Source organism: Rhinichthys klamathensis, unplaced genomic scaffold (assembly GCF_029890125.1).
Source record: "Rhinichthys klamathensis goyatoka isolate OS25496 unplaced genomic scaffold, OSU_Roscu_1.1 h1tg000037l_1, whole genome shotgun sequence".
Classification (NCBI taxonomy): domain Eukaryota; kingdom Metazoa; phylum Chordata; class Actinopteri; order Cypriniformes; family Leuciscidae; genus Rhinichthys; species Rhinichthys klamathensis.
This window is the reverse complement of record NW_026606585.1, coordinates 689220-703985: the sequence shown is the minus strand read 5'-3', so window position 1 is coordinate 703985 and position 14766 is coordinate 689220. Positions and strand designations below refer to the sequence as shown.

Below are 14766 nucleotides of genomic sequence, written 5' to 3'. Positions count from 1 at the left end.
GTGGAGGCGAGCTGAGGAAAGTGGGAGGGGCGATGTGCCTTGAGCCTGGGGGATGTAGTTTATTTCTGTCTGAATGTGTATCTGGACGTTTGCTTAAAAGACTACAACTACCATACAGCAAAGTGACAGACCCGAAGCATGCCATATCCAAAAGGACCGGTTCATTCAAAAGTTGAAGAAAATTGGTTCAGTTGGAAAAGCTAGATTAAAATTTCTGAAGTTCTTACATTGTGTAACTTGTGTGGGAATAAACAGTTTAGGGCCAATGGACTGCAAGAGTAGCCTACTAGGGGCTCTGCAGAAATGAGAAGGATATTTTTTTTAACAAATGACTGGTCTGTCAGATATCATATTGATAATGTTTAACAACATTTTCAACACATTTAACTTTTTTTCCCTTTATTTACTGTTTTAATTTTCATTCTGATTGACTTGTCAGTGTTTATTTCATTTGACAGTCGTTGACAGCAAGTTATAAAAAAATGTAATTGAAATATTGTGTTCATCTCATCTATTCTTTGTCAAAATGCTTTGAAAAAGCAATATACAATTTGAATTGACTTTAAAATCTTTTTTCTAATAGTATGTAACATGAAAAACTTTTCCTTTTTTTAAACATAGACCTACTGTCAATTTAACATGATACATCATAGGTATTTTAATAGGCTAGGTTTTGTTTGTTTTTTGTTCAGTTCATTAAAATGACAAAAAAATAAGTTATTTAATTTGGGAAACAACATATGTTTATAATATTCTTATTATTTTCTCGCATGGTACAAATGGGTCTTTAGGCTATATGAAAATATAGCTATGTAGCATTTAGTCCTTCAAAAGGTTTGAAAATCTCTGATTTAGGGATTGCCACAGGTTTTCGTTGCCACATTGAACAGAAGAAAATAGATTATGTATGGTACAGGGTTTCAAATATGTCTGATCTAAATGCAACAATATTGTGAAAAGAAAGAAAGAAAGAAAGAAAGAAAGAAAGAAAGAAAGAAAGAAAGAAAGAAAGAAAGAAAGAAAGAAAGAAAGAAAGAAAGAAAGAAAGAAAGAAAGAAAGAAAGAAAGAAAGAAAGAAAGGGCCATTTTATGTTCGAAAGTTGAAATCTGTGCTCTCTTTTTGAAAAAAATAATAATAATAATAGAAAAAACGATTTTCAAGTAGGCTAATGTTTTATTTTGAATGAAAATCATCACCATTCTAGGCCTACTTTCCAAATAGTGTGGAAAAGAATCTACAACCGGTTCGTTTGTCTGAGCTAGGCTACATGATTTATAAAATCCAAAGCAATTCAATTCAAATGAATGCTTATTTTAATAGCGTAAGTTGCTTCAAAAGGAGAGGCCTACAAATACATTTTTTATATGTCTATGAGCTACAATGGTTGTCTTGGTGTATGAGTCAAGCACGTTCACAATTGTGGTATATTTGTATTCCTTAGCAACTTAAAAAAAAAATAATACTAACGTTTGAGCTATGGATGTATGTCATTTGTGTTGTAGCATAAACCGTGAATGTTTTCAAGTAATGTTATGACAGACCTTAATGAATCGAAAACCGTTTTTTTTTTTAACCCATGGTTTGGCCTACAAACGAGATATATCCAGCTGCAGACCCGCAGCACCACCAGTTTCAGAACCCCAGCGCCAGAACCCCAGTGCCAGAACCGGAAGTGAGGGAGGGGCGGAATTATTGACAATGACACAAGCAAGGTTATTTTTGCAAGTATTTTAAAATATTTAAAATTGTTGCATCTTTTAAATAATATTTAGGGTATGTTTATATTACACAGTGAGTCTATAGGAATACCAGACTTACATTTCACTGCTCGTTGTATGAACTATAACTGGTATGTGACAAATAAAGAGCAAGACAGCGCTCGTGTTGTTTTAAGACAGAGTGCGCGCGCGCGGCCAGGGCTCTCTCTCTCTCTGCTCGTTAAGCGCCCTGTCATGCGCAGCAGTCATTCTTTTCTACATCACTCACCGATCAAAATTGGCTTTGGCGGGACACAAATTTGCTTTGGCGGCCGCCAAAAAGCGGACGATCTGACGGGTTTTAGAAGATTAAATACAACCTGAAACTAAAAAACAGACCCGACCTCTATTTGAGACCGGCCTTTATTGACCCAAACCTGCAGCCACACCAGGCGTGTAGGCTAAAGAGACAATCGGCTATTTGGGACTCGGCTATTATTTGAAGTTTTACGGTACATTTTTATTGTTTCTTTTAAAACAATGCCGAATGTTCAAAGATTTTGGACATTATTTTACATAAAGAAAAATGCATGCTGCACATGTTCTTGTGAAATAAAGTATATTTTATATAAAATTTATTATTATTATTTTTTTTTACCATCATGACCAGGAAGTAACTCTCATAATACAATGAAACGGATAACTATATACAATTATATTACACAAAATCATTGTTTTAAAATGCTTATTGTACTATACCTTAATTTATCATTATAATACGTATAAAGTATGACGTTTCGTGTGTAATAATGCCGTTTCGTGTCTAAGCAAATTACGCTCCAAAACGTTAGGTGGCGTTACTCGGTTTAGAACGTAAGCTCCGCCCCTCACTTCCGGTCCTGGCGCTGGTGTTAGAACGTAAGCTCCGCCCCTACTTCCGGTTCTGGCGCTGGGGTTCTGAAACTGGTGGTGCTGCGGGTCTGCAGCTGGATACTATTGCTACAAACTGACGTCATGACTGAAAAGCTCGACAAGATGGATACAAATGGATATATCCTTGTATATGTTTTTGTTTAATCATTTGTTTTAGTAGTTGTTGTGAGTTGTATTTGTACGAATTTTGTACACACTGGTATTAAAAAAAAAAATATATATATATATATATATATATATATACTGTATATGTGTATATATATTTATATATAGGCTACTGTATATGTGTGTGTGTACGGTATATATACACTCACCGGCCACTTTATTAGGTACCCCATGCTAGTAACGGGTTGGACCCCCTTTTGCCTTCAGAACTGCCTCAATTCTTCGTGGCATAGATTCAACAAGGTGCTGGAAGCATTCCTCAGGGAGTTTGGTCCATATTGACATGATGGCATCACACAGTTGCCGCAGATTTGTCGGCTGCACATCCATGATGCGAATCTCCCGTTCCACCACATCCCAAAGATGCTCTATTGGGTTGAGATCTGGTGACTGTGGAGGCCATTTTAGTACAGTGAACTCATTGTCATGTTCAAGAAACCAATTTGAAATGATTAGAGCTTTGTGACATGGTGGAAGTAGCCATCAGAGGATGGGTACATGGTGGCCATAAAGGGATGGACATGGTCAGAAACAATGCTCAGGTAGGCCGTGGGATTTAAACGATGCCTAATTGGCACTAAGGGGCCTAAAGTGTGCCAGGAAAACATCCCCCACACCATTACACCACCACCACCAGCCTGCACAGTGGTAACAAGGCATGATGGTTCCATGTTCTCATTCTGTTTACGCCAAATTCTGACTCTAACATCTGAATGTCTCAACAGAAATCGAGACTCATCAGACCAGGCAACATTTTTCCAGTCTTCAACTGTTCAATTTTGGTGAGCTCTTGCAAATTGTAGCCTCTTTTTCCTATTTGTAGTGGAGATGAGTGGTACCCGGTGGAGTCTTCTGCTGTTGTAGCCCATCCGCCTCAAGGTTGTGCGTGTTGTGGCTTCACAAATGCTTTGCTGCATACCTCGGTTGTAACGAGTGGTTATTTCAGTCACTGTTGCCCTTCTATCAGCTCGAACCAGTCTGGCCATTCTCCTCTGACCTCTGGCATCAACAAGGCATTTCCGCCCACAGAACTGCCGCTCACTGGATGTTTTTTCTTTTTCGGACCATTCTCTGTAAACCCTAGAGATGGTTGTGCGTGAAAATCCCAGTAGATTAGCAGTTTCTGAAATACTCAGACCAGCCCTTCTGGCACCAACAATCATGCCACGTTCAAAGTCACTCAAATCAACTTTCTTCCCCATACTGATGCTCGGTTTGAACTGCAGGAGATTGTCTTGACCATGTCTACATGCCTAAATGCACTGAGTTGCCGCCATGTGATTGGCTGCGTAGAAATTAAGTGTTAACGAGCAGTTGGACAGGTGTACCTAATAAAGTGGCCGGTGAGTGTATATATATATAAATGGACGCTAGAGCGCGCCAAAGGCAAAATGTGTTTGGTTATAAAAGTTAATTCTTGAGTTTTGTGTCAGCTGATTGTTGTGGAACAACAGCGCTGCTGGCTCAACAATTCGGGTTGTTTGCTGATGCTGGAGCGGCAAAAGCTGAACTCAATGCAAAATGTTCATAGCAGCAGCCAGACCAGCGCTCTTCCTCTCCTCTACGCGTCTGCAGCAGCCATGGACCGGACTAAAGTGCACGCTATGGAAAGTAAGCCTCCGCTTAAATTGTGTCATCAATCAACAAATGTCAAGCACGTGTAGTTTATCGTCAAAGTCAGGTCGGGGAAAGAAAGGTGTGGTGTACGTTCTCTGACAAGGACATGTCTGCTTACATGCCAGAGGTTTCATTGATGTATTTATTGAAATATATTAGACTTTACAGAAAATTTTGCAATTATTTTATGACGGACCAGCTAACATTAACAATGTTTTGTCTCTGGATGCATTTTTCCTTTTTCTAAATAATGTCAGCTGAAAGTGTGCTGCCAGAGGGAGAAGTCCTCATATAGGCCTACTGTAAGTTTTGGACTAAAGCCTTAATTTACGATAATACGCATTATAATTAACGATTACAGCATGACTATTTTTCTTGCAACCCTTTACTGTCACCTCACTCCCTCTTCCTCCCTATTAATCTGAAATGACCTAATTATACTTAGGGTTCCTTGTAGAGAGAGGTAATATATTTATTGTAGTTAAAAAATATTTAATATTAAATCTTTTTTAAGGACTTAAATGCAGCTCCACTGTACCTCCAATGTTCTGCTTCTCTCTTGTGCTTGTAAGCTGATTTGTGTAAGCATAACCAAAGCAGAATGGATTTGACTCTCTCCTCTGACTAACCACTCCTGTTTACTCATTCTGATTCATCAACTCATCGTGACCAGACTATTGTGAGTACTGGTTCTGCAAACTATATATGTGCTTACAGGATGTGTGGTAGATTAGTGATGTCTGGGCTTGACATTTAGATCATCGACAGGTACAAACATCCAGGTCACTGACAGGTATTTGATTACAGTTTCAGAATATAAAATGCCAACGTTTTTGTGCATTAATCTCAATATGGCAATTTATTAGTTGTAACAGCTAAATATATAAATTAATTACAATCACATATTGAGCGTACTGTATGTAATGGTAATTTGGCCCTAAATATTAGCTGTAGCAAAAATATGAAATCATCTTTATTATATGGAAAAAACATATGGTTTATTAAAATGTATGTTTTACCTAGAACTACCGTTTAAAGGGATACTCCACCCAAAAATGAAAATTCTGTCATCATTTACTCACCCTCAGGTTGTTGCAAACCTGTATGAGTTTCTTTCTTCTGCTGAACACAAAGGAAGATATTTTGAAGAACGATTGGAACCAAACAGTTGTTTGGCACCCTTGACATCCATAGTAGAAAAAAAAAAAAATACTATGGAAGTCAATGGTGCCCCACAACTTTTTGGTTCCAATCATTGTTCAAATTATCTTCTTTTGTGTTCAGCAGAAGAAAGAAACTCATACAGGTTTGCAACAACTTGAGGGTGAGTAAATGATGACAGAATTTTCATTTTTGGGTGGAGTATCCCTTTAAGCTTGGGATTGGTAAGATTTCTTTTATGTTTTTGAAAGAAGTCTCTCATACTCAACAAGGCTGCATTTATATATATAAAAAAAACAAATACAGTAAAAACAATATTGTGAAATATAATAAGTTTAAAATAGCCGTTTTCTATTTTAATATATTTTAAACATGTAATTAATTCCTGTGATGTTAAAGCTGAATTTCAGCATCATTACGTCAGTTTTTCAGTGTCACATGAATCTTCAAAAATCCTTCTTCTAATATGATGATTTGCTGCATAAGAAACATTTCTTATTATTATCAATGTTGGAACAGTTGAGCTGCTTAATATTTTTGTGGAAACCGCGATAAAAAGAATTCCAGGATCCTTTGATGAATAGTGTAAGTCCGTCTAATTCGATCCAAGGGCGGCATTCAAATTAGCGGTGAAGGTCTCAACGCGCGTTCCGTCTCTTCCAATGGCAAAAGGATTTTTTAATTAAATATAATATATTTTGTCTTATGTATTAACTCGTTTCATCTGACTCCATAAGATGAAAGTGTTTTTCAATGATATCTGTGCATCATTAAGTATACGTTAATGTTTGACTGTTTCTTTTAACTCCAATGAAAATAATATCAAAGTCTGTTAGAATAATCAAATATAACAATTTATTATGTCAGGTAAAAGTATTATGCCAATTTCATAATCAGTTCAAAGATCATCAATACAAAACATCAAATGCTCTGATAAGAGAAATAGATGCAATCCCAACATTTAAGAACTACATGAGCTAACCTCACGGGCTGATCTGAGATACAGAAAACAGCCCTGATCTTTCAGTTGCATTTCCTTATATACCATGACCTCATTTCATATGTAAGTTCCAGTGGAAATTTACTGGTAGGTAACCATTTGCTTAGTTGTAATTTGCATTCAAACAAAAGGCCAGAAGGTGTTAACTCCAAGACAAACCCTTCTGTGTAAAGGATATTTCTATATTCTTAATAACCTTATTACCTTTTGTTTTACTTCTTTTGGAATGAGACACTCGTACCAGCCACCCTGAGACCTTTAAAATGATACTAAACACAATCCTTAATGATAATCATTCACATTAAAACCATACATATATTCTTATGTGAGTTTCAGGTGATCTGCAAGAGTGGGGGGAAGCTGTGTGTGTGTGTGTGTGTGTGTGAGAGAGTTGTTCACATGTTAATTTGCAAGCAAGGTCCTTTGTCTTCGGAGACCAGTGGTCAGATAATTTCTCTTTAACCAGTTTTCCAGTCTTACAATAGAAAGTTCAAAAGAACAGAAGTTATTTAAAAATAGAAATTGTTTGTAACATAATAAATATCTTTACTGTTGCTTATTATCAATTTAATGCATCTTTGCTGATTAAAAGTATTAATTTCTTTCAAAAAAAAATTAATCTTACTGACCCCAAACCTTTGAATGGCAGTGTTTAGTAGTATTGTGTTGGTAGAATTTAAAGCTGATGAACAAATGACAAGTAGTGGTAATAGTTCCTGTACCTAAGGTTTGGCTTCATATTGTAAGCTTGACCTTTACCCTTGCTTCTACCCTTCTTTTGTCAATGGTCTGTTTTGCATCTTTACCCATCAGCCCCCACCTGCTAAATATGGAGGGAGACACACAGTGACTTTGATCCCTGGCGATGGTATCGGACCAGAACTGTTGAACCACGTCAGAGAGCTTTTCAGGTTTGAATAGAAAGCTCTCTATAAACAGACTTTACCGGCGAACACTAAAGAAACCCTCTTATGTTTTTAGCATTCAACAATATTCCCAGATTCTGCTGTGTGCCTGTGGACTTTGAGGTTGTCAATGTGAATTCGGCTGCTTCCTCTGAGGATGACGTCAATAATGCTGTTACTGCAATCAAACGTAATGGAGTAGCACTTAAGGGTGAGCATGAGAATATGGTTCATTAACCTTAGAAATGTTTGCTATATATAAGGGATATAAATCTATTAGTAACACATCAGTTGTCGGCCAATTCTTGATATTTTAATTGTTCATGCTAATTTCCTCTATTTTTACATTTTGTCACAAGATTACCTTGCACACACTTAAAGTACATATTTAAAAACACTATTTTAATTACTAACAACAATTTATTAACACTTTTAAATATTTGGCAAATCTGAAAATCAATATCAATTTTAAATCATGCCAAAATTCACATAGCATTTAAAATAATTGATTATATTTTTAATTTTAGACAAAATGGTAAAGAATTTTAAAATCGGCCACTTAAAGGGCATATTGCAGGTTAGAGGACCCAACGAGTCAATGTATAGAAAAATAATGTAGGAACTAGATTATCTTTAAAATATTCTTATAAATACGCTACACAAGCTTACAGGAGTCGTTTTTGTGAGAAAATTTTACTTCCGCGTCTGAAAATGGGCGTGGCGGGCGTGACGTAACGGGCGGGAGAGCGGTCGATTCAAACAACAGGAAAACAATGGATCGCAATGACATTTCAGACGCTGAGGAAATACTTACTCGTATGACGGACGACAGCCATACAATTTTTGAGCCTGCTATGCTGCCAAGAGAGTAGGGACAGGCCAGGATTAATGTTAGACAGAACGGTCAGAGACACATTGAGTTGTGGTGTGAGGAGAACCAGTGGAGAACAGGACAGGTGTCTTGGTGAGAGACGTGCTTATAGATACACGTTCGCTAACGATATACACTGTGCTCACAATATTGTACAGATTATTACCATCGTATATCAGTCCAGCAGACATTACTATGTTTAGGGTAGAGGTTGTTTAAATATTCAAATCTTTAATTTTCTGTTTATGTTATAACCCAGGTGAAAAATATGTTTTAAAAATGTACTTGAGTATGTTTTTAGTAACTTACAATAGAAATATACTCAAGTATAGTTTTGTTTTTCAATTAGCCTACAAGTTGCCTCTATTTAGGGCATGACTACCTATATCACACTATTTGATGCCATTGGTACAGTATACGACGATCAATATTATTGCTTCGGCATCCCATGTTAAACTCCATCATATAGCCGGGATGATAATCCTCCGATCTGAAGTGAACGCTACACACGACCGCGTTTCTCGAAGCCGATGCGGAAGAGAAATCCCGTCTCTTCACCTGCACAAACCGCACCAGGCACGAAAGATATACAGCACCGTCCTTTTTCTTATGGAAACCTGTGGACTCGATGTCCTGACAGGCCGGAGTTTTTGCAACCTCCACAAACACAATAATTTACCATGACGATGATAAATTGAAATCCAAAAACTACCTAAAACACACTGACTCACGACTGCTCTCACTGAATACCAGCCTACTCTGCACTGAGCCGAGGCGGAGGCTCCCTGACGTGACGTAAAATGACGCGATGTTGAAAAAAAAGCCGTTGGTTTTTACAAGCAGTCCAAGCTCACTTTATCTACTAAATTAGTGCCCTTATGTCGTTTTAAAACATTTTAAATCCTGCATTAACTTTTCATATGGTATTTTCATACAAGGTTATATATAAATTTAGATATTTTTTTTTACCTGCAATATGCTCTTTAACTGTTAATTTCTAGAACAAAAATCTGAACATCGGATGAAGTCCGGTTCAAAATTCTTGTTTCATTTATTTTTATATGTTAGTCAAAGATTTTTACTGAAGGGATTTTGGATATCTCTATCACTCCACAAATCAGAAAATACTGTCAACAGCCAAAATTAAATATCCATTTTTTAGGAATAAAATGTTGTATAAAATCAGGAAAATTATATATGAACAAACCCCTCGGTAAAAACCTTCAGAATATAAATAAGAATAAAACTGTAAAGTTTGGTGAATGTAAGTGCTACTGAAGTGGAGATTTCTGGTTCAATGTAGGAGGGAAAACTCATTTTGAGAAAACGGCCTTTAAAGATATATACTGTAATTGAAATCTACAGACGCAAATAGATAAAGTGCAATAAAAGATACAGTTAAAAGTGTATTTTGGATGTTTTCTGTCCACTAGTCTGAAAAAACACGTTGTGAAAAGCCAAAAAGCCCAAAATCTCAAAATTGATAGATGCATGAAAAAACACTGTTTTTGCCTGTTGTGTCTCCCATTAACATAGAAGTAATGGACTTTATCATCATAATTAAATAGCGGTGCTCGCAGTCCTATTATATTACAGGTAATACTCTTTTACAGGTAACATAGAGACTAATCACAACCTTCCTCCATCTCATAAATCCCGGAACAATTTGCTTCGGTAAGATGTTTAAATGTATTTTTTTCTTTACTTGATTATCTATGATAAGTCCAGAGGGTGAGTTTATATAAACTGTTTGAACTCTCCCACAGTACATCTTTGGACCTGTATGCTAACGTGATGCACTGTCAGTCTCTTCCCGGAGTCCCGAGCCACCACAGAGACATTGATGTCATCATCATTAGGGAGAATACTGAAGGAGAGTACAGCAGCTTGGAGCATGAGGTCCGTGTGTTTGGGTCTCTTACAGTTTGAGGACACCAGGTACTGAACACACATTCCTCAAGTTTAAATCTTCTTACTTTCAGAATGTTCCCGGGGTGGTGGAGAGTCTAAAGATCATAACACGTGTGAATTCATTGCGGATCGCTGAGTATGCCTTTAACTTGGCCAGGGAGAAAGGTCGCCGCAAGGTCACAGCAGTACACAAAGCTAATATCATGTGAGAGTCTGTCCTTACCTGCTTTGTTTTCAGCCAATTCATCAGGCAAAATACTGCTTCAGAACATATCTGCCTAAACGTTATTGTTCAAAAGTTTGGGGTCAGTCAGATTTTTTTTGTTTAATTTTATTTATATATATATATTTGAAAGAAATTAATACTTTTTCAGCAGGCATTAAACGGATCAAATGTGATAGAAATATTTTGTATTTAATAAATAAAAACATTATAAAAACGTTCCTATCTCAAATAAATGCTGTTCTCTTGAACTTTCTATTCATCAAAGAATCCCGAAAAAACATATGTTTTCCACAAAAATAGCAAGCAGCACATCTGTTTTCAGCACAGATAATAAGAAATGTTTCTTGATCATATTAGAATGATTTCTGAACGATCATGTGACACTGAAGACTGGAGTAATGATGCTGAAAATTCAGCTTTACAACACAGGAATTTTAGAATATATTGAAATAAAATGTCATAATATTTATATTTTGCTTTATTTTTGATCAAATAAATTCAGCTTTGGTGAGCATAAGAGACTTCTTTCAAAGACATTTTACCAAGCCCAAACTTTTGAATGGTTGAATCCTGTTCAAATATTGGTTTAATATGGTACAAGTTTGAATGAGTTTGGGATTGTTTTTCTTTTGCTTTATAGGAAGCTGTGTGACGGCCTTTTCCTGCAGTGCTGTAAAGAGGTGGCAGCTGGATATCCTGATATCACGTTTGATGACATGATTGTGGATAATACCACCATGCAGGTATTTAAATGGGGAACTACATAAGTGAATGATATTTTATTGCATTATTATGTTATAACTATTCTTTGGAGGCTTAAGCATCATTTCTGACAATATATTTATCTAGTTATTTATTTTGAGTTCATTTGTATAGGGACAGTATAACAGTTTTAATTGAAAGACTAAATAAGAGGCATTGTACATGGAGATTATATCAAAAGCTAATTTGCTCACACTACTGTTCAAAAGTAATAATAATAAAAACATTAAACATCAGAAATGTTTCTTGAGCATCAAATCAGTATTAGTTATTTCTGAAGGATCATTTGACACTGAAGACTGGAGTAATGACACTGAAAATTCACCTTTGCATCACATAAATAAATTAAACTTTTATTGTAATATTTCATAATATCTGTGTTTTTACTGTATTTTTGATCAAATAAATGCATACTTGGTGAGCACAAGAAAAAAAAAACATTAAAAATCTTACTGAACCCAAACCTTTGAACGGTAGAGTATTCATAGAAAGGCTTAAAAACAGACCCATAAAAAGCTAAACATAATTACTCTATAGGACATTATAAGTTGTACGGTATATGTATATATATTTTTTTTTTTTTTGTATAGCTGGTCTCTAAGCCCCAGCAGTTTGATGTGATGGTGATGCCAAATCTCTATGGAAATGTGGTGAGCAATGTGTGTGCTGGACTTGTTGGAGGTCCAGGTCTGGTACCAGGAGTCAACTACGGCAAGGACTGTGCTGTTTTTGAGAGCGTAAGAATGAACAGAGCAGGCACTGGATATGTCAGCTGTCGGAGTGACTAGAGGATATATGAGGTATTATTTGTGTTTATACAGGCCACAAGGAACACTGGGAAAAGCATTGCTAACAAGAATATTGCAAACCCCACGGCCACACTGCTGGCCGGATGCGTGATGCTGGACCACTTGAAGTGCGTGTGTATGAATATTAATTTTATTATTTTCATTGGACCTTTTACCAATATTCCAGTTATTAGATCCTCATTTCCTTCATGCATTATGACATACACCATAATTATACATACAAATCAAGAAAAAGTTGCTGCATGATTAGAACTGTGCATTGTTCATGTCTGGGCTGTCTTTTCCTTTCCTAGGCTTCACGCATATGCCAGGATGATTCGAAAGGCAGTTTTGAAAACTTTGTCTGAAACTCGGGTATGATACATGCTAAATCTCATTATGTCAAACAGCTGTATGATTGCATGCCATTCCACTTTGCCTATGATAAGCCAAATCAGTTAATGTTACTCAAACACGTCTGCTGTATTATATCTCTATGTCTCTTCTGTACTCATACAGCTTGTATGGTCATTTGTTTCATTGCAGTTGCAGACTGCTGATTTGGGAGGTCAGTGTACTACATCTGAAGTGGTCCACTCCATTATGCAGGAGATCCAGAGAGGAGGACCACGCACATCAAAACAGATCTGAACTTCATTTCAGCAGGTTCTAGAGACCACACAAACAATCCAAATACATGCCTAATGCTTCTGTGAAAAACAGGTGAAATACAGAATCTCTATGTTTAACAGTATAAGTGTTATAATCAGGTTAAGTTAAAGCCTTTGTCTGAAGTGGCATGGACAGGTTCTGTATGAATTTTTCTGAATTTATGGATATTTATTGCCTGTTGTTAACTGATGATGCACCAAACACTTTCATTAATACATTTCATACATTGTACATCAAACTTTTGTTCATGCCTCGAAAGACATTTCATGAAGTTCAGTGAAGTAAAAAAGATAAGATGACTTGGTTTGATTGACAAACTTTTTCCAGTAGGTGGCACTGAAACGCTTTACTTCAGCCTCATTAAATTTGGATGCTTTTTGACATTAATTCATGAAAATCCTAAAACGTGTTGATTTTGTTTTTAGTGCAGAAAATGGAAAAATATATTACATGTAATGTTTACTTTCAGTGCAGGTGTGCAGTAATAAGTGACAAATAAATTAACTGATATATTTTGAACATGACATTTAAGTGTTTTCACCTATGCTGGTCATTCATTAGATATTTTGCATCATGAATCCTGTAGGAATGTTGAATGTATTTGGAAACAAAGTAAATCTACCATCAGTGAAATGTTAATTTAAAAGTCAAGAGCTTGAGATACTTGCCCAAAATATATGCCTATGAAATTTCTCTGTACGAGAGTGTTGGCGGTCGTTGCTGTTCGATTATGATTAATACTAGCCATTTTTTTGAAGTTGATTTTCATTTTTTTATGAATGATGCAGAGAAAGGGAAATCACTCAACTGCTGGCTGAATTAGTGAGGTGTGACAAGCGGCAACACTTGTTTTTGACCTGCAGGAGTTCAAATAATTGTATGGAGGAGAAACAAAAAGGTCAGATGAGGAAAAGATCCATCAAAGGGGAGAAAGTCTTCAAAGGAACTAATGTCACCCTGTGGTTATTAAATCAATGCAAGTGAACTCTCTTGATGAGGGAGCAATTGAGTGGAAAAAATACATTTTCCCATTGCCAGTGAGAGGGCGATGAAAAGGAAAGAGATGGAATGTCAAAAAAGGAATGAAAAGGAAGAGAAACTGATGTTGAAATGAAAAACAAAGACCTTAGCAGGGTTATATTGATCACATTTTTCTGTTGATCACACGTACATTCTCACATGATTTGAATTATTGGCTAAATATATATATATATATACATTTGGCCATCTTTGCTCACAGCAGGAGGGAGAGGGTCACGGGTGGGCTGTTACGAGCGCTTTGCCAGTAATATACTATGAAGTACTGAAGTGAACTAGAATGAGAAAAACAGCTTCAGCTTCTCAGGTCCAGCAATGCAGAGAAAAACAGCTCGTGAATCAGACTGAAAAGGGCCAAAAGTAATTTTGCTGCCTGTAACTGTGCTTTCAAAAACAAGACACATTCCAACTGAAGAGGACTCTCCAAAACCAAGGGTGTAGTTTTTGTCTGAACATTGGAGTGTGAACAGTTTTAGCGGTTTAGTTAAAAATGGTCTTTTGTGGTATCTATATCATCCACACGTGCAAAATTGGTTAATAACATAATTGCAATAAAGTAATAGTTAACAATTACTTGTTTAAATAGGATATATGATGTATTTACTTTATTTAAGCATCTGGAGTTTTATCAGTTTGACAGAATTTTCTATTTGAAAGTGCCATGGGAAGTCAAACTTTATTTAACATTCTTATATGAAAATAGTTTATTTCCTACTCCTTGACAGTTCATGCAGCCTCTATGATTTTGGCTATGTCATATCTTGGAATATCTGAAGGCCAGTTTTTTCCTAATATCAGTTATCATTAGAACAGAACAACTTTCACACATGGAGAAAACTTGATTGTTTGGCCAATAATTCAAGAAGCTCTTGATAGCTCTAACTTGTACTTGTACTGAAAATGTACCATACATCTTGTAATTGTTTACCTGTAACGTGTTACAATAAGGCAAGCTGTAACTGGCTCCTTATTTGGCCAATGTTGCTTTTTTTATTATTGATCGATTTGTTATGAAAAAT

The 14766-nt window shown here is 36.2% G+C and overlaps 1 protein-coding gene across 1 annotated transcript; it reads left to right on the top strand.

Moving 5' to 3' along the window:
- The first annotated feature begins 4317 nt into the window (after positions 1-4317).
- LOC130081674 (isocitrate dehydrogenase [NAD] subunit gamma, mitochondrial-like) lies at positions 4318-12980 on the top strand. Its single transcript, XM_056246382.1, has 11 exons — positions 4318-4407; positions 7388-7485; positions 7575-7690; positions 9964-10024; positions 10117-10249; positions 10333-10466; positions 11128-11230; positions 11840-11986; positions 12071-12165; positions 12352-12412; positions 12584-12980. The coding sequence occupies exons 1-11, from the start codon at positions 4318-4320 to the stop codon at positions 12686-12688; spliced, it is 1143 nt and encodes a 380-aa protein (XP_056102357.1). The 3' UTR covers positions 12689-12980.
- Positions 12981-14766: the final 1786 nt, after the last annotated feature.

Bases quoted from the DNA above. Each gene is read 5' to 3' on its own strand.
- LOC130081674 (XM_056246382.1), top strand. From the start codon at position 4,318: ATGTTCATAGCAGCAGCCAGACCAGCGCTCTTCCTCTCCTCTACGCGT. The intron at 10,025-10,116 runs GTAAGATGTTTA...ACTCTCCCACAG, and splicing joins TCCCGGAACAATTTGCTTCG to TACATCTTTGGACCTGTATG. The intron at 11,231-11,839 runs GTATTTAAATGG...TTTTTTGTATAG, and splicing joins TGGATAATACCACCATGCAG to CTGGTCTCTAAGCCCCAGCA.